This window comes from Taudactylus pleione, unplaced genomic scaffold, assembly GCF_031769625.1.
Source record: "Taudactylus pleione unplaced genomic scaffold, aTauple2 ptg000360l, whole genome shotgun sequence".
NCBI lineage: Eukaryota > Metazoa > Chordata > Amphibia > Anura > Myobatrachidae > Taudactylus > Taudactylus pleione.
In genome coordinates this window covers 7091898-7112279 of record NW_028284761.1, presented here as the reverse complement: position 1 = coordinate 7112279, position 20382 = coordinate 7091898, and the positions used below count along the sequence as shown (strand labels likewise).

Genomic DNA, 20382 nt, shown 5'->3' with positions numbered 1-20382 from the left:
CTCAGGACCCCTCACAGGTCATGTTTTCCAGGTCACCCAGCAGGTGCACAGGTGTATTCACTGACACATTTTTTTATATCCACAGGTGGAGATAATTTTTTTGCTTGTGATTCTGTGAGGAGACCTGGAAAACATGCACTGCTTGGGTTCCACAGGACCGAGTTTGAGAACCTGCGGTGTAGGGGGATTATGCATTATCACTGCGGCATGCAAAGCTTTTGTTAACTATATAATATTAATTGTATTATTTTAATGAAACGTGGTTCTAGCGACACAAATTATCAATTGCTTCCCAGTGTTACCTCAAGGCACCCCAATACAAGTGAAAAAGCTGATAGTGTTACAGATTTGTGTTACAATTTAAATGGTGTTGCAACAAAGTGATAGGTGTCACGTAATGTCACACCTGAGCGTTATAGAGTTAAATTGTTTGCTTTTAAACGCCGTAATGGCTTATGTCTCATTATACCCCTTATCCTATTAAATTTGACATAATAATGAAATAACGACAGACAACAGTGTTGGAATTAAAAGATGTCAAATATTTACTGACCAATTATAGGAGGAGGAAGGGATAAGAAGATATGGTGGCGTAAAAAGGACGGAACAACCATGGGTGTAACTACTTTAGGTACAAGAGGTGCATCTGCCTTGTCAAAGTTACATGTGTTATATATATTTTTCATCATTGGGTGGTACATAGAGGCCCTTATAAACTTTTGCTAATGGGCCTCTAAATACCTAGTTACACCCCTGGCAACAACTCAAACTCACTTCCACACCGAACCATTTGCTGATGTCCAACTCTCCCTTAACTTTAAACGTGGACTCATCCAGTAAGTGGTGTCGCCGTAGGGCGGGCAACTGAAACCATTATGACAACAAAAACACTTCATAACAGCAAATGCCGCACTTTTACGCTACCGAAGCCAAAACCAAACATCACTCTAACAAATCTCAATAACTAGGGAGGGAGGTTGGGCAATTTTTCTGGAACAAGAGACTCAATTGTAAGTAACCTCATCTGTCCTTATATAAGCATGCAAGCGACGCCCCATACCAAACTACCAACACTACTGGTCACCCATAAAGCCCCCAAAAATATCTTAAAGAAACTTAAAGGAGCCTGAAAATAAACATATAAAAGCCTCGGGGTGTAAAGGCCATTAGCCTTACAGAAACTATTCTGTTACTCTTCAGCCTCTCCAACCATACATGGGGGGGTCATTTGCAAAATGTCAAACAGCAATAGACATTGAAATACAGATGTGTTATCGTACACCTAGCATTTTTGCGCCATATGGCGAGAGACGCTTAGCGCGACTTAAACGTCCGCCATGGGTAGCGATTCCCGTCATTTGGTACTTTTTCCTGAATTATGTGATTACTCCCTCAGTATAATCTACAGTAGTCTGGGCTTTCACTGCTTCATTCCACTGGAAACAATAGCCCTAACCGTACATTATGATAAACGTTAGACTTTCATGGGGCGCTATCAGTACCCCTCAGGGTGTGTCACCACTATTTCCCAGGACAAAGCCTCAAACGCTGCAATATTTTGAGCAAGAAATCAGATTCTGGGAGGGGGGGTATATTTACTAAAGTGCAGGTTTTTAGAAGTGGAGGTGTTGCCCATAATAACCAATCAGATTATAGCTATTATCTTGTAGAAAGTGCTAGTTAAATGTTAAGTAGAATCTGATTGGTGGCTATGGGTGATACCTCCACTTCAAAAATCAGCACTTTAGTAAATATACCTATAGCTAACAATTGTGTAGCACATTCTATAAAATGATAGGTAGAATATTATTGGCTGCTCTTTAGAAGGTTTTGCTTGGACATGGTATAGGGCCTGAGGACCTCATTCAGAGTCGATCTGAATGAGGGCGGACACTTACTTTTTAAAGTGCCACTTTCTGGTCGATCGCTAGGCTGTGGGTTACCACCCAAAGCTTTAGCGACCGACCAGGGTGATGGTCGCGATGGTCATCACCATCGCGACCATCGGGGCTTACGACCAGACCCTAAGGTTGGGTCTGGGCTCTCGTAAGCCCCAGGGAACTTCCTGCTCTGTTTGAGCAGGAAGTTCCCCACTGACATCATCAATGATGTCAGTGGGGCCGCCCCCAAATGGCAAGCGTTCCGACTGGAACGCCTCCGTTTGGCCGGGCACGCCCCCGGCCCACCCAGCAAACGGGGCGAGCTGTCACTCAACATCGACGGAGTGCCCGTCGCTAGCCGGGTCTCGCGCATGCGCATGACGGAGCCGGCTCCGTCATGCGCATGCTCTGTGGGGACCATCGACCCGGTTGCGAGCGCATGGGCGCTAGCGACCGGGTCTGAATGGGACCCTGATTCCCTACGTATCACTATTGCGATCTCAGCTGCGATTACGCACACAGGTCTACTGCAAAAATGTGCTAATGACTGCAATTGCAAATCTATTATAGAGACGCCCAAAGCCAGCAAAGAGACGCCCACTACCGCTTTCACACATCCGTAATACCGTACAGTCCTGCATATACATCGGGAACATCGAGTAACATCGGTCCCTCATGCACAATTACAACAGGTCTGACCTTACTCAGATATTGCTAACCTCATAGTACGCAGTGAGTACAAAACCTGCGTATGCCCTTGCAGTGGCTAATTTACGCACGGCCATGCAACGGCGCTCAAGCTGACAGACACACCTGCGTTTCTCTGACCACCCCACCATCACCACCCCCAAACGTTGACATCCCGTCACTCTGCCTGTGATGGCTTTGTATCTGCGTGAGTGAATGCAGAGTGATCGCAATGCTAACTCGCGGACACACACTGCGATGCATACACGCATGCACAGTATGCAACAATTGGCCGTCTGCGTACGCTATTGCAACAGTGATCTATGCTGAATCAAGCCCATAGCTCCTGTCTAGTAGATGACTCGATCTTTATAGGACTCTCCAGATGTAGCTGCCTTAAACATGCTGACTTTTGGTAAGTAATGGGGGGACAGCAGTGCTGTCGGGACCCTATTGTTTGTGCCCTGCATCTTATTATGTTAGCTCGGTTTAGCTTACAATTAGTCTGTGTTTATTAAATAACCATTTTGTTTGCTTAATCCCTGCAGGATCACTGATCACCATCACAGGCAAAATCTTCACCGACGTCTATGGCAGTAACACGGCTTTAAGTTCCAATGGGAAAAATGTCCGAGTTCTAAGGCAAGACATCTTGAGCAAAGAAAAAAACTTTTCCCGTCAAATTATTTTTTTTAATAATGCACCCGGAAGCTACCTAAGGACGCCACCTAGCACACAGAGGACCTGATTCAGACCCGCTTGCTAAGGCGCGATCGCTCACTCTGAGCGATTTTCGCCCATCTGCACATGCGTATAATTCGTAGTGCGCGTGCGCAAGCCATTCGTTGCGATCTGCTTTTGGTAGCTCGGAAGCAACTATCAGGTCGCTGCTTTGAGTGACAGATAGTGCCCTTTGTGGGTGGTAACAGGGGAAGGTGCATGTGAACGGGGGAGTGGTGTTGCAAACGCAGGCGTGTCTGCCCGCCAAAACGGCGTTTAAAGGGCGTGCATAATTAGCAAAGTAGCGTCATTGTACACGTCACCTGCATGTATTTCAGCCCGCGCTGATCGCACTGCTTGCGGCGGGGAAAGGCAACCCCAAGGGCTGCGAGCAGCTCCGATGGCTCACGATGGTCCCGATTAATCATACATTTCCCGGAGATTACGTGTGTTGCGAATGGCAAGGGGGCGTCTTCATACACTTGCCAGCGCTCTTTGCCGTAGCTCGCTAACACACAGTGGGCGTCCTTACGCGACGCAGTGCAAGCGCTTAATTTACATATCCGGCCCCTCTCTGCAAGCGAGCGATCGCATCTTGCGAGCGGGTCTGAATCAGGTCCTGAGCCTAAATTATTGTCCGGTGGCTTTCCGAAATGACAGATTTTTGCCAATTTTTCCAGTTTGAGTTAAATTGCCCATTTTGTGATACTGTAGGCACAGCCCGGAGTGTTAAGTTGTGAAGTTATATATTTACCCAGTTAACAGGCCGGGTTTTGCCTTTATCCTTTTAAATATCACCCAAAAATGTGCGATTTTAAAAAGTGTCTGTTAAAAAATAATCCGTCTCATAGAGTTGACCAAAGAAAGTGTTAAGGTTTCTCTGTGTACAAACGAATGGAAATTACCTTGTTGAAATCACAGGAATTGTCATGACGGACGCAGAACAAAGTAAATTCATTGACCTACTGGGACGCTAAGATACAATATAAATAGGACTTAATTAGACAGCCAAACACAAATGTGGCGCTTTGGATAAGCTAGGTACCAAGGGCCCGATTCAGACCCGCTCGCTAGGCTGCATTCGCGCGTAGCTGCCGATGGTTCACACTGTGCGCATGCGTATGCATTGCAGCGTGCGAACTAGTCCATGCGATTGGGAAGCTTTCGCTCGCTGCACACAGATAGCTCGCTCGAGTGACAGGACAAGCCGTTTGTGGGTGGTAACAGGGGTTGGTCGATGGAAACGGGTAGTGGTGGTGCGAACGCAGGCGTGTCTGAGTGTCTTAATGCCGTTACAGAGGTGTGTATAATTATTACAGAGCGTCATAGTACACGTCACTTGGTTCTATTTCACTTGCGGTAGGGTATAGTCAACCACAAGTGCTGCGATCGCATCTGATGGTACTCGATGTTACCGATGGCTGCATACACTTCCTGGAGATGACGTGCATAAGTGGGCGTCTTAAGACAGGCCAGTGGGCGTTTAAATACACACACGATCACACGCCAAGACATAGTGGGCATGCTAATACATTGCCGTGCGATCACTTTTCTGGGTTTGCATACGCTGGGTGCGTGCGAACGGGTCTGAAACGAGCCCCAAGTACACTAAGAGCTGTATTTATAGCTTAAAACATTATTTGACATCAGAAATGATCCCTTGTTGTTGTTTTTTTTGTGTTAATCAGAGTTTTGAATATTGATTTCATTTTCTCACAGGGTTTATGCAGGAGGAATGCCGTGTAATCTGCTTGTACCTAATTCTGACACACTGTGAGTAATCCACAACAAATCAACTAAAAGCACTAAAGAGCTAAGGGCCTGATTCAGAGCAGCTTGCGAGCGCACAGCGCTTGCAAGCGGCTCAATGTTTCCCCACTGCGCATGCGCCAAGTCCGGCTTGCGCATGCGCGAGCTCCGTCCAGCGACTGAAGATCATTCGCTACGGGGCTCGCTACAAGACGGGGTGGCTGTCGATGGTGAGTGACAGCTCGCCCTGTTTTGTAGGCGGGTAGGGGGTGTGGCTGCACAAACGCAGGCGTTCCCTTAGGAACGCCTGGCGTTTGTGGGAGGCCCTACTGACTTCACAACTGATGTCAGTAGTGGACTTCCTGCTCTATTAGAGCAGGAAGTCCACTCGACCTTGCGGTAGCCGAGACCCTACCACAGGGTCTCGTCGCAAGGCCGATGGTCGCGGTTATCGCGACGGCTGCCTGGCCACTCGCACAAGCCGTGGGAGGTCTCCCACAGCTTTGCGAGCGGCCACAGGAAAAAAAAAAACAATAGGAGTGTCAGATATCGAATGTACTAATTGCCCTGCACCCCGGGGCGTAACTAGAACTTTGTGAGCCACATAGCATCATTTTGATGGGGCCTGCAATGCTTCTAGAGCAGTGGTTCTCAAACTCGGCCCCCAGGACCCCACACAGGTCACAATTTCCAGGTCTTCCTGGCAGGTGAACAGGTGTATTCATCACTCACTGACACATTTAAAAAAATCCACAGGTGGAGCCAATTATTTCACTTGTGATTCTGTGAGGAGATCTGGCAAACATGCACTGTTTGGGGTTTTGAGGAACGAGTTTGAGAATCTGTGTTCTAGAGAGACACCTTGCTACGCAGTAGTTGTTCATTTTATGCCTCATATTAGTGCCCCCAGCTCATATTAAGCCCTATTGAAGTGCCCCCAGTTCATATTAAGCCCCATTGTAGTGGGTTCACATTATACCACACAGTGCCCCGAGTTTACATTAAGCCACACAATGCCCCGAGTTCACATTATGCAACACAGTGATGCCAATGTGGGCTGGGTGCAAGGAAGGGAGGCAGGCCCTCTAAGCCTCCGGGAACCATAGCAACTGCACTATGGAACTCACTCTAGTTACACCTCTGCCTGCTTCTTATTTCCATGCGTGGTGGCATATATCCGTATGATTGTCAGCTGCAATATTGATTGCTTCGCTGTCACCAATTTAGCTTTATAGTACCAGTAGAGTTCAACTTTTTGTGAAAAAAAAAATGGCATACATCTCCACGCAAACAGGGCAGGTGCAAGTTTCAATGGAGCGATTGATGGTGACGTCTAAAGTCGCACCGAGCGGTATTTCAGTGCCTACGGGCAGTGACAGTGGGAATCACAGTCCCTGCGCATTTGGATGTCCGGATGTACAACAGGGAAGGTCTTTGTAGCAGAATTGGAATAAAGTCGCGAATGCGGAAAAAGGTGCATCTGCATCCAACTGAGCCCCGTAGTAGTTGTGTGCACGTCATTGGTGGGACTTAGCGCTTTTTAAATGCTAGTCCCGCCCACTCCACACTGGCTGGGGCAATTCTTTTTGTGCAGAAATGAATCAGTGGGTGTGAGAATACTGCACCATTATGTTACTCTGGGGATAGCGCTGCACTCTAATCTCTTAATGTTGTTGTGTAGCATCCAATTGAAAAAACAAACAAAACAATAAACAATAGTATTTACCGAACTTAAATGTTAATTTTAATGTAAAACAATGTAAGTATCACTTTCTGTGTGCAATACACTTATCATATCCTGTGTATCTATGTAGGTATGGATTGCAGCTTGACAGTGCCTTCAGTGATACAGGCTCAATGATCTGCTATACTACTGGGACGTATGTCGGTAAGATGCGCGTTACCGTGTGCGGACCTCTCCAGGGAGCCTAATAGTTTATGGGACTAACAATATTTTTTGTCTATTCTTTCCTAATAGGGCATCATAATATCAGCTTTATTCTAGACAGCTATTATGGAAGGTATGTTATACGGCACATATATTTACCATCCTTTACAAGTCAGGGGCGAGGTCAGGGCCAGGTTATCAATGAGGCGGATGGAGCTACATGTCCAGGCCTTCACGTAAAAATAGGCCCATCACCATAGCAGCATGATGGTGACCAGATGCCTAGCTGGACACACAGTCAGTCATAAACAGGGCTGGCTTGAGGGATGTTCGACCAGTGCGGTCGAACAAGGGCGCCACCCCATAGAGGGTGCACCCCTCCCAGCCATTCCCGATTTCAGCGGGACAGTCCTGTTTTTCGGGCACTGTCCCACCCGTGGCACGAAGTGTCCCGCGGGTGGTAAGGATGTTGGGCACCTCAGTGCCGCAGCTGTGCGGCGGTGCCGGCCCCTGGGAACAAGAATAGATGCTGCACGCATGTGCGCGACATCCATTCAGTGCAGGGAGAGAGCTGGGGTCAGCCCAGCTACTGACGTAGTGCTTATGTATTAAGGAAAACATTCGGGCTGATAGTGTAGGGGTGTACACGCCCACATGCCTTCTGGTCACACCCACACAGCACTGGCCACACCCACACAGCACGGGCCACACCCACACATCACTGGCCACACCCACACAGCACTGGCCACACCCACACAGCACTGGCCACACCCACACAGCAGTTTTCCGGGTGTTTTAACGCTTACCCCATATGTACTAAGCACCGGAATGGGATGCATTCTGGTGCTTTGTTCCGATGGGTAACATCTTTAGGTGGCGTTGCCCAATAGTGTTTAATTCAGCCCTGTGACGTGTATGTTGACGATGCATCTTAATTATGCACGCCCCTGAAATGGCGTTCCAACGCACAGACACGCCTGTGTTCGCACCACCAAACCCCCCTATTACCATTGACCACCTCCTGTCACCACCCACATACGGCACGTCCTGTCACTCATGCTTGCGGAGCGTCTGTATACTGGGTGCGATTGCTTCCCGACCGCAGTTACTGGATCGCGCACGTGCACTGCGTCTTGTACGCATGCGCAGTTGGCAAACATCGGCAGGCTACGTGTGAGGCCTTAAGATTGAAGATGGAAAGCAGCAATTGATCGATTGTATTGAACATCGATAGCACCCACAGCTGATACAACCTGATGATAATTGATATCAGTCATTATGGCTTAAAATAAGTAATATATTCCTATTGATGATTGATTTCCATCTATCAATCACTTTTATAGGTCTGTCGTCGATAATTGATGTTATGAAACACAGAGCTTAACACATAGAAAAGTCTATTGATAATCAAACAAAATCGATCATCGAGGGTCTGTCCTGCTATTTTCAATCATCAATGTGATTTTTTAAGACCTACAATGTTTTATTGATAAAACAATGGATGGGTTTTTAAACGATGGCTCATCGATGATGATTGATTGTATAGTCATGGTCGATGGTAGACAATTGATGTTTAGTAAGGGGACTGCTGACATGTCGGCATATTTATATATATCTGCCGACATTATGACCTGTCTGTATTTTGGATGTTGACATTTTAAACTTTCTAAGTTTTGTAATGTGTGAATGTTTTGACCATGTTGACTTTTCGACTGTCTAATATATGACCTGTCGACTTTATGTCCATGTCAACGTTTTGGTTGCCGACCTTTTGACTATCCGTTTTGACTGTCTATGCTTTGTCTGCAGGTGTTTTCACTACATCCCTGTAACTCTCAACCATTTTCCTGTTATAGGAGTTTACCAAACCTGGCCACATACTTTGTGTCTTCGCTCAATAAAATTGCCATGTACCAGACGTATGCAGGTAAGTAAGGCTATTTATATTATCCCTTCATTACTGGTGGCTTTGTATTCATACCCTGCATGTTGTGGTTATTTTGTAGTGATTACAGGAGTCTACCCCTCTGCCGGAAGCATAGAGGGAGGGACAATTATCACAATAACCGGACAGTTCTTCGATCAAACTGATGCTCCAGCCAAAGTCCTTGTAGGAGGTTAGTATATATCATTGAGGTTGGATGAGAAAGGATGCGTCTATACCTGCATTTAACGCTGTTCCAGCATACCTGCACCGCTACCCATTTGCAGCATGCACTCACCAACTGTGAGCTGTATAGAACCCTGCTCCGCTCTATTACCAGTGTACATGTAACAGTGAGTACGGCTGTAGCTACTATATAAACCAACACCACTGGTTAAGTAACTGGGCTGTTCATAGTGTGAGCTATTGCTGGTGTATGCCTATATATCTCTGCAATATCAACACCTGTACACTCATCATTTCCAACAGCCCACAGTCACATGAGGCCAACACTGGTGCTTCAAATAGGAGTGTTCTGCCAGTTAATGTAACCCCTAAGCCAGCTCCTTTAAACTTCACACTGAGAAATACTAGGGTACTAGAGGGAGATGTATTAATAAGTGTAAAGTGTGGGGAAGTGGACAAATGGAGACGTTGCGCAAATCAACCAATCAGCTTCTACCTATCATTTTATTAAACGTACTTGATAAATGCTACCTCAAAACTTATTAGTCGCTTTAAGGCAACTTCTCCACTTGTCTATTATTTGCACTACTTGATGCATCTTTTGCTGTACGCATTTATTAAATAGGGTTTATGGCATTTATGATCAAGAAAAATGGCATCTGTATTTATCACGTTCGGATGGGGCACAGTGGGGATGGGCATACGGGATGATCGACAGATGTGCAATCGCGCTTTTTAAATAGAATGTGTTTCATTTGGTTGTACACTATATAATAATATACAGTATAGTGTATAATATATAATGTATTGCGTAGGTACAAATAATCTTAGCATGAAATGACAATCTCCTATTCCTGAATGTGCATTGTACTGGGTTTTACAGGTCAGGAATGCCTTGTACTTGGATTAACAGACACAACAATAACTTGTAGGACGCCGCCAAGGCCGGACGTTCTACCTGCTCTCTTCCCAGGTATTTCATTACAGGACTTTGTTTTATGTGTCAAAGGTTTATATAATCTCCTAATGTAGTCTGTGCCAATACAGTATAGTTAGTAATAGCAAGTTGTTTTCTATTATCTATCGAACATTAAGGGCGGGATGTATCGAGCATAACGATACATCTTGCCATTTACCGCATGCATAGCGCCATTTATTATGCATGTATAATGATTAAAACCGCAAAGGATAGCTTTTCAGATAAGAGCCGTCCCTTGCGTTGTGAGGCTTTCCGGGTTTATAACCTGGGAGTCCTACGGTGAGCCGGTGATGACTCTGTGAGGGATATTATTGGATCACTTTTGGGGAATGATGCAAAAAGAAACCCACAGGCTTCTATTAGGCAAAAGAATACCGGGAGGGTGTCCTGCCATAACAACGTCACATGGAGATGGCGTTAAGCAGGGTTCCCCAGTATCACCTACTCTAACACAGCCTTCCATACCTGCTGGGAAAGCTGGGTCCCTAGTAGGCTTCGGTGATCAGCCTGCGTGTCTGAGAAAAAAAAAACACACTTACCTCCATGTAGGCGATCGTGACTCTGTCATCTGATTGGTTACCTGAGATGCTGTGAAGTCCCGGCAGCGTCCTCAGTTTACTGCAGGGATCAGAAGACCGGGGCACAGCCATCAAATCACCGGATCACAAAGGAGCTCACTGATCACCTAAACGGAGGTAAGTATAAGCTAGCTCAGCGGGGAGTGAGGTCACAGGAGGGGTGGTCGCAGGTAGGAGGTGATCACGAGGTGGGGGGGTACGTGAGAACCAGCAGCGCATGCACGGTTACACTGTCAGAGTATTTTATGGGGAAAATACCCTGAAAAGTGTATAAAGATGATTTGCAGGGTCAGAGCTTTCTAACATCCTTGTGATGTATTTAAGTATCTCATTGCAATATTGGGCAATTTTTCACATCCCACCAACATCTGAGATGCGGATTGTGATAAATAGACCCCCAACACTGCTACCCTATTAGTAGCTGTTTCATTAAATTAGTTTTCTTTGTAGGATGGGTAAAGTAACATTTAGTACCTATTGCTCAGGTTTATTCTGCTACATGGCACTAACTTCAATTTAATATTATGTGACTATGACACAGGCTAAGTTATCTATTCATCGTAACTTAATTTCTACAAAAGCAGGTGAAAATGACAATTTTCACCTGCAATTGTAGAAATTACGTTTTTGGGCCATTCATCAAGAAGGTAAAACAGGAGATATCACAGATATCTCCTACTTACCTTCCTCTCCCGGAATGTCCCGCTGTCCCCATACACTAGTATCACAGATATCTCCTACTTACCTTCCTCTCCCGGAATGTCCCGCTGTCCCCATACACTAATATCACAGATATCTCTTACTTACCTTCCCCTCCCGGAATGTCCCGCTGTCCCCATACACTAGTATCACAGATATCTCCTACTTACCTTCCTCTCCCGGAATGGCCCGCTATCCCCATACACTAGTATCACTGATATCTCCTACTTACCTTCCTCTCCCGGAATGTCCCGCTGTCCCCATACACTAGTATCACAGATATCTCTTACTTACCTTCCTCTCCCGGAATGTCCCGCTGTCCCCATACACTAGTATCACAGATATCTCTTACTTACCTTCCTCTCCCGGAATGGCCCGCTATCCCCATACACTAGTATCACTGATATCTCCTACTTACCTTCCTCTCCCGGAATGGCCCGCTGTCCCCATACACTATTATCACAGATATCTCCTACTTACCTTCCTCTCCCGGAATGGCCCGCTGTCCCCATACACTAGTATCACAGATATCTCCTACTTACCTTCCTCTCCCGGAATGGCTCGCTATCCCATACAATAGTATCACAGATATCTCCTACTTACCTTCCTCTCCCGGAATGGCTCGCTATCCCATACAATAGTATCACAGATATCTCCTACTTACCTTCCTCTCCCGGAATGGCCCGCTGTCCCCATACACTAGTATCACAGATATCTCCTACTTACCTTCCTCTCCTGGAATGGCCTGCTGTCCCCATACACTAGTATCACAGATATCTCCTACTTACCTTCCTCTCCCGGAATGGCCCTCTGTCCCCATACACTAGTATCACAGATATCTCCTACTTACCGTCCTCTCCCGGAATGGCCCGCTGTCCCCATACACTAGTATCACAGATATCTCCTACTTACCTTCCTCTCCCGGAATGGCCCGCTGTCCCCATATACTAGTATCACAGATATCTCCTACTTACCTTCCTCTCCCGAAATGGCCCGCTGTCCCCATACACTAGTATCACAAATATCTCCTGCTTACCTTCCTCTCCCGGAATGGCCCGCTGTACCCATACACTAGTATCACAGATATCTCCTGCTTACCTTCCTCTCCCGGAATGGGCCGCTGTCCCCACACACTAGTATCACAGATATCTCCTGCTTACCATCCTCTCCCGGAATGGCCCGCTGTCCCCATACACTAGTATCACAGATATCTCCTGCTTACCTTTCTCTCCCGGAATGGCCTGCTGTCCCCATACACTAGTATCACAGATATCTCCTGCTTACCTTCCTCTCCCGGAATGGCCCGCTGTCCCCATACACTAGTATCACAGATATCTCCTACTTACCTTCCTCTCCCGGAATGGCCCGCTGTCCCCATACACTAGTATATAATTGATAAATCCCTGCATCCTCAAATAATATGATTCATATTCATTAAGTCCCGCATTACCTTCCTCAGTCCACTCAAAATAACACCTTCTCCTTAATTAACTCTAATAAAGTATTAACCCCTTCACCTCATAAGAAAGCCTCTAAAAGCATACCTCCTTATACTTAATACCTTTACACAACTAAACCTATTAGCTTCCCCACCCCAATCCTCAAGCCCCTCTCTCTACACACACACTCACCTGATACTGTGACCCTGTGCTGCTGCCACTTGAGCCCAGGAAAGTGTGGAAGGTCTATGAAGCAGTTCTTCAACTCCAGTCCTGAGACATCCAAATCAGCGTTCAATTTTGCTGAAAACTGAACACACCTGAACTTTGGGGTTCAGAGTTGAACTGAGTCCAGGCTCGGGTCTCTCGCCAAGTACGGAGTTTCGATCTGAAAACTTGATCTTGCGTGTTTTGGATTGCATCTAAGCCCTTCCTTCGTGAATTCAGGTGCTGTGAGGTGGTCAAAATTGACTGAAAATGACTGTTAGTGATGTTAATAATAGCATAGTCACAAAACAGGTCAAAGTTAAATAATTTTAGCTGTTTAATAGATTTTTAAAGTTCCAAAACTGCACCAAAACACGAGGGTGGTTTTGCCGTAACCAAAACATGATGATGCTTTAGAACTAAAACCAAGCCATGAGGGTCTACGCACATCTCTATTAATAACAGGTCCCGCCACGGACTGTAAGGAGGTTGTCAGGGAGGAGGCAGGGGCCGTGCATTGTAGCACTAGGTTGCAGTTCCCTTACAACGGGAGGCATAGGGTGCTATATCTGGTCCACCTCCTCCGCTGCCTATCCGCCTGCCCGCTGCCTATCGGCCTTCCCCTCCTCTGATTAGTCAGATACAGTCTTCCCAGCAAGGAGGTCATTTTGATCACTTTCTCAAGCAATTTCTGGTGTCCTTCTCAAATATTTAGGAGGAGCGAGCTGCCCCCCTAATTCTTCCTGTTCCGATGCCTCTGGCCAGAAGTTAAAGTACTGTATTAGCAAAAGTTTTATTTAAAATATTTTCCTTTTAACTGCCTACAGGAAGCCGAGGACTAAAGATGGAGAGGTGGAATGCCACTTTCCAAATGAATAACGTAGTAAAGTTAAATGAAAACTCAACAGGCTACGCTGGTGCTTCTTGGTTTGATGGATCATCGAGATCTTGGCCATTGGAGAATAATGCTTTTAGTGCGCGTTTCAGTGGTTTCTTTGTGCCCCCAGAGACAGATTACTACACTTTCTATATCAGGGGAGATGACGAATATGCTCTGTATTTCAATGAAACCGGTGACCCAGCAGGCAAGGTAATGAGAATCTACTCATCATCATCACTATACGTTATTGCAAAAATGACTTTGTCCACACAACTAACGTCTACAGAGAAATAACTTTTGGCATTTTACATCTCAGTCTCTAGCCACACTCTTGTTACAGCGTCTAAGTCATACCAAAAAACTCTTTACGCAAGGCTGTCATTGTGGACGTATCTATCACTCTACTTAGTGTCCTCACACATGACATGCCTGCAGTGTCCTTGTACATGACGTGTCGGCCCACGATTTCCGGGAGTGGCAAGGTCAGGGGCTGCGTCCACGGACGCGGTTTACTTGCCTCGCAAGCCGGCCAGCCTGCCTAAGGTGAGGTTTACTCAGCTGGCCGGCGATGGTGATCCCAGCCTGGGACCTCGGTCACAGTGCTGGGATCGTAAATACACCTCCTGCTGCATTTGCATATTAGTAAGGATGGAATTGCGTGCAGCTTTGCAATTCTGCCCTAAACTGAATCAGCCAATTATTCTAACACAATCCTTAGTAAATTTGAGAGCTTCTTTGAAAAAAACTCACTTGTGTCTATGCGATGTCAAGGGTGTTTAATAGCCGGCCAGACACGATTCTTTGTAAATTTACCCCAAAGAGAGAGAAGTTGGAGAAAGATTATTTGGAGAAGTTACTCAAAGCCACCAATCCGTTTCTAACTGTCATTTTTAAAGACTGTGCTAGATAACTGACAGAAGCTGATTGATAGCCGGGGGCAACGTCTCGCCTTTATCTCAAAGGCTTGATACATCTCCCCCTCATTCTGCTCTATGAAGTCAAAACAAGGAAATGGCCATAGCATTGGATGGATGAGAAACCTCTACAGTAGACCAGTGGTTCTCAAACTCCGTCCTCAGGACCCCACACAGTTCACGTTTTCCAGGTCACGACCCAGTTGCACAGGTGTATTCATTACTTACTGACACATTTAAATATATCTACAGATGGAGTTAATTATTTCACTTGTGAGTCTGTGAGGAAACATGGAAAACATGCACTGTATGGGGTCTTGAGCACCGATTTTGAGAACCTGTGCTCTAGACAGTGCACTCATCAGGGTATATTTAATGAAGTGCGGGTTTTTAGAAGTGGAGATGTTGCCCATAGCATCCAATCAGATTCTAGCTATTGTCTTCTGGAAGGTGCTATATAAATATTAAGTAGAATCTGATTGGGTGCTATGGGCACAATCACTACTTCTAAAAACCTGCACTTTAGTAAGTATTCCTCATCATGTGAGCGTTGTAGGCAGAAATGAATGACACAGCTTATTAGGTCATATATGATAACATCTAATGTTTTAGTTGCGTCCTCTTGTCATATAGTTGGGTTTGGGCACATTAGGGAACATATAGGGCCTTATTTATCAACAAGTTTTATTATACGCAAAGAGTTATCATACGCAAAGAGTATGATAAATGGTGCTCCAGCCAATCAGCTCCTAACTGTCATATGTTTGAAAAATGTCAGTTGGAAGCCGAGCTGATTGGCTGGAGAACCATTTATCATACATAACCAGTTTTAGCACTTGTTACGTTTGATAAAACCCACTGATAAATGGGCCCATAGTTCCTTGGGACCACAGATAAAATACATTCTAGTTGGTAATCTGAGACCGCAGAGAAACCGCCAGAGACTGCCTCGATGATAACCCAACATTCCCACAATTATGGCTACTTCCAGTATTTAAATGAAACCCATGTATTCAAGCCTTTTGTAATCTGCGTAAAGCAGCACAATGAAATTAGAAGTGATCACCCGACAGATAAGTCATCACTAGCAGAGTTCTCATCTTACACAAACACCACAAAATACTGATCCGCTAAGCCCAGAATACAATAGGCATCCCTGTCATTAGTGCTTTTTTTCTATGAATATAGGGTTCCAGTACTCAGAATAAAGTGAGTACTCACCTAAAGCTGACTCAAGATATATATATATATATTTTTTTATTATTATTATTTTTTTTTCTTATATATATATATATATTTCTACAGTTTGAGGGGTCAGATGTCTACTTTTTTTTTATTATTTCACTGATTACTTGTTGTTTCTGGAACATTATAAGAATTATAATTGCAGACATAACTGTGCCAGTCAGTGCTGCATTCTGCTGAGTACCATCAGGAGAAAAGCCCAGCCTGTCACAGAGCGTTATACAGCAATACAGTACAGAGACAGCTATTGTTCCATCGCCTTAAACATCCCCATCCCAGCAACATTTATCTGTTTGTCTAATCTAATAAGCATGTGAATGATTTGCAGACTAATGCAGGGACCTCTGCTGGGACTGTCACTAATACTGTGTCTCTTATTATCAGGTACAAATAGCTTCTGGTTACTACACAGCTTCCTACTTCACGTATTCATCTCAGAAGTCAAAGACTTTTCTCCTCCAGAAGGGAAACCCGTAAGTGTGTGTGTGTGCTTGTGTGTGTGTGATGTGTGTGTGTGTGTGCTTGTGTGTGTGTGTGTGTGTGTGTGTGTTGACCGGACCAACAATATTTATACCCCCAGGGGCAGATGCAGCGAGAGTACACCGAAATGGAGAACACACACAGAATGGGACAAAGATGAATATATACGCCTGAGAAAGACATATTATTTGTGTTTGGTTGGGAACAGATTCTAGATAGTGATTGGCTGATTGCAAATGCCCCACTAACGCTGATGGGTGATAATATAGTTGTACGATTGTTGATTAAACTTTTGTGAGCGTGTTCCAGCTAACTGTTTTCCCATACACAAGGCGGGACGATGTTACTGCTGTACCACAGAGTTTCATTGATGTCTATTAGCAAAAGCTTGGGCGTAAGTGTCTGTGACATCTGCCTGGCGTAAACCAGGCCCGTGCACTACTGGTGCCAGCCGTCATGCATCTTAAGATAGTTGTCACTTTGCCTATATTTGCACATGTGGATTTTTTAGTGAACGCAATTCACAACTGCGACTGGGGGGCGCAATTGCGGCCATCTCTGCGTCAGGGCCTCAGGGGTCTATTTACTAAGCAGTGTTAGGAGACAGAGTGAAAAGTGATAAGGTGCCAGCCAATCAGCTCCCAACTGTCATTTTTCAAACACAGCCTGTGAGATGACAGTTGGGAGCTGATTGGCTGGTACCTTATCACTTTTCACTCTGTCTCCTAACACAGCTTAGTAAATAGACCCCTCAGTCTCTATCTGCGGCCATCTTCTTCTGTTCATACTCACTTCCCAGTGGTACCTTCCTCTTCCACAGTGCATAATAACCAACTTATTTAAAAATAATGACACACAGACATATTGGACGGGAAAGAGAGTTAGCTTTATTTATAAATTGATTTTAGTGGTAAGGGTAGAAGAAGACAGATACAAGTATGGTGGCGAAGACCCCACTAAGTAATATCGCCATCTGCTCACCAACTCCACTCAGGCCTAGAAGGAGGCCAACCGTCAGCCCATCACCACAACTCAAGGGATACAACTCCCCTCCCAATGACACACAAGAAGCCCACCGATACCGGTGGTACCACTGACCCCAGTGGGGTAAAATCAACCTAACCTCTGTATTTGCGGGGACAGCACCTCAAGACCTAAAGGCAGATAGCAACTGCTACCATTCTTTCCCAACGCAAATAAAGCCGACAACAACAACTAAAACGGATGGGAGGGTGGGAAAATCCTCAGAGGAAAGAAACCAACCCAAAGTGACCAGATAGGAATCGGTATGATTTACCGCCGGACCCATGCCCGGCGGTTGGAATCCCGACAGCGGCATCTCGGCAGAGGAGGAAATCCTGATTGTCCTAAGGTAAGTATTGACTAACCTATTTCTAACCCCTAACCCTCCCTTAGGGGTGCCTAACCCTAACCTCCCCCCCCCCCAGTGCCTAACCCTAATCCCCCTCTAAGTGCCTAAACCTAACCCCCCTTCCCCGCTTCCCCGCCGCCTAAACCTAAGTCCCCCGGGGGGTGCCTAACTCTAAGTCCCCCCCGGGGGTGCCTAACGCTAACCCCCCTTCCCCTAGCCTAAACCTAATCTCCCGGGGGGGTGCCTAACCCTAAGTCCCCCCCGGGAACCCTAAACCTAGCCCTCCCCCCCACGCAGCGATCCGCGCTCGGCGCCCGGCGTCCCTTCAATCGGGATGCCGGGCGCCGGGCTCCCGGCGTATGTCTAATGACAGGCGTCGGCATATCGACCCCTGCCTTTAGACAGTTGCTGGGATATGACAGTCGGGAAGCCGGCTGTCGGGATTAGGTCCGCCGGCTTACCGACTGCATACCGACCAGATAATATAACACTAAAATGACTTTAATAAACACACCCTACTAAACAGCCATAGGTTAACTCAGTGGTTCTCAAACTCGGTCCTCAGGACCCCACACAGTTCACGTTTTGCAGGTCACCCAGCAGGTGCACAGGTGTATTCATTACTCACTGACACATTTTAAGAGATCCACAGGTGGAGCTAATTATTTCACTTGTGATTCTGTAAGGAGACCTGGAAAACATGCACTGTTTGGGGTCCCGAGGACCGAGTTTGAGAACCTGTGGGTTAACTGATAATCTGGCCATAACTAGAACACACCTCTTAAACTAGTTGACCCTTGTAAAACCAACATTTAATCTGAACTTCCTGCCGCATGTTTTCCAGGTGTTACTTTGAGGCGTACTTCCAGAATTACTACGGGCCTGCGGGAATCGACGTTGGATTGTACAAGCAAAAGAGTTCATACACTGACCAGCAAACGCCAGACGCAGTGAATGAAGTGCAGGCCATACAGTCCCGGAGTGATGCTGTTCTAGAACGGCAGGTATGTGGCGGCACTCACTGTGCAGGTGGGAAATACTGAGCTTCCACCTGGACCCAGCAATAGTGTCACTGTACAGAGCAAGATATACACATATATAGGGCCAGAATTGTGCCTCTGCATCTCTGCTGAAACTCCACAGGGGAACAAGATAGGGATCAGTGCTCCAAAGAGCCCTCTCTTACATGTTACTGATGTCACTGTGCTTACATTGGTTATAAGAGTAAATAAATATATTGATGGGATAAATTATTGTGTGTGCTCCTCTAATGGTGGGAAAATGAACTTAATTTTTTTTTTTAAAAAAGTTAAACTAAAAAGTAAAGAAAATAAACAATAAAATAAAAGCGACACAAGAATTTAATCAAGTGCAGCCATTTGGCATTGATGTAATATTAGAATCCGGGGGAAGAATAATTTAAGTGTTATATTTGTGGGTTACCACTAACTATCTTACAAGGAGAGAGTCGCAGTGATACTCAGGGGTTAAAGCGGGCAGGAACGGGGTGGAACTGAGGGCCTGATTCAGAGCCACTTGTAAGCGGCAGCTCGTTCGCTCCGAGCGATGTTTGCCCAACTGCGCATGCGTACGGATCGTTATACGCATGCGCAAACCAGTCAGTGCGGTCAAAATTCATGTGCTCGCAAAATAGCGAATGCCTGATAATTTGAGTGACAGAAGGAGGCGTATGTGGGTGGTAACAGGGGAAGGTGCTTGAAAACGGGGTGTGGAAATCAGAACGCAGGCGTGCTTAAAGGTCAAAACGGGCGTTTTATGGGTGTGCATAATTAAAACAGCAGCGTCATTGACCACGTCACTGGGTTATTTTATAGCCAGAACTGCTCGCAAAATTGTGGTAGCAAAAACCGACCACAAGAATAGCGAGCAGTTCATACCCTGTTTGATGTACTCGATTAATCTAATAAATAGCGGACATGACGTAGAATGCGAGCGGCCAGGGGGCGTGGTTTCCCAAAAAACGACCGCAAGTTTTGTACGCTCGTTCAGACCTAGAGGCGTGAACAGACCGCAAACAGCGAACGGTTCATTTGAATATCCACCCCTATTTTCTGGACTAGCGAGCGCTAATTGCATCCGGCTCTGAATCAGGCCCTGAGTTCCGTCACCTCTAATGGTAGGTGGAACTAGGTCCACCTCCACCAAGTCCCTGCACAGAAGTCCCACAGACAGAGAGCCACTCACTGTCTGCCTAGGGATTCTCAATTTCTTCAGAGGTCCCTAATTTCAGAGAAACCAGCATATAGGTAAGGAAAGAATCAAGTGACGGCAATACATAGGGGTTGCAAAAAAACATTAGGCATCCAAGTGACATAGACTAGTTTGTGGGGACCCCATGAAAAAAAACCTCAAATGGTGATATAGAACTTTTAATTCTTTTTAAGTGATCTAACATTGTAGTCTCAGCTGATGTCAGGAGTGCTAAAAAAAACCATCTAAAATGTATTTCACACTGTCATACCCCCAAACCCCACCCCGCCATTCACTTTACCGTTTCCTATACACAATAGTGTGTGTGTAAAGAACAGTTTTCA

The 20382-nt window shown here is 45.8% G+C and overlaps 1 protein-coding gene across 1 annotated transcript in view; it reads left to right on the top strand.

Moving 5' to 3' along the window:
* PKHD1L1 (PKHD1 like 1) overlaps window positions 1-20382 on the top strand; it is a 426685-nt gene that overhangs the window by 37646 nt on the left and 368657 nt on the right. The window contains exons 7-17 of the mRNA XM_088444365.1: window positions 3116-3209; window positions 5007-5060; window positions 6851-6924; window positions 7015-7057; window positions 8781-8851; window positions 8931-9041; window positions 9918-10007; window positions 10610-10708; window positions 13764-14026; window positions 16360-16448; window positions 18672-18831. Coding sequence (XP_088300491.1) covers window positions 3116-3209; window positions 5007-5060; window positions 6851-6924; window positions 7015-7057; window positions 8781-8851; window positions 8931-9041; window positions 9918-10007; window positions 10610-10708; window positions 13764-14026; window positions 16360-16448; window positions 18672-18831 — 1148 coding nt within the window. The remainder of the gene's footprint in view (window positions 1-3115; window positions 3210-5006; window positions 5061-6850; window positions 6925-7014; window positions 7058-8780; window positions 8852-8930; window positions 9042-9917; window positions 10008-10609; window positions 10709-13763; window positions 14027-16359; window positions 16449-18671; window positions 18832-20382) is intronic.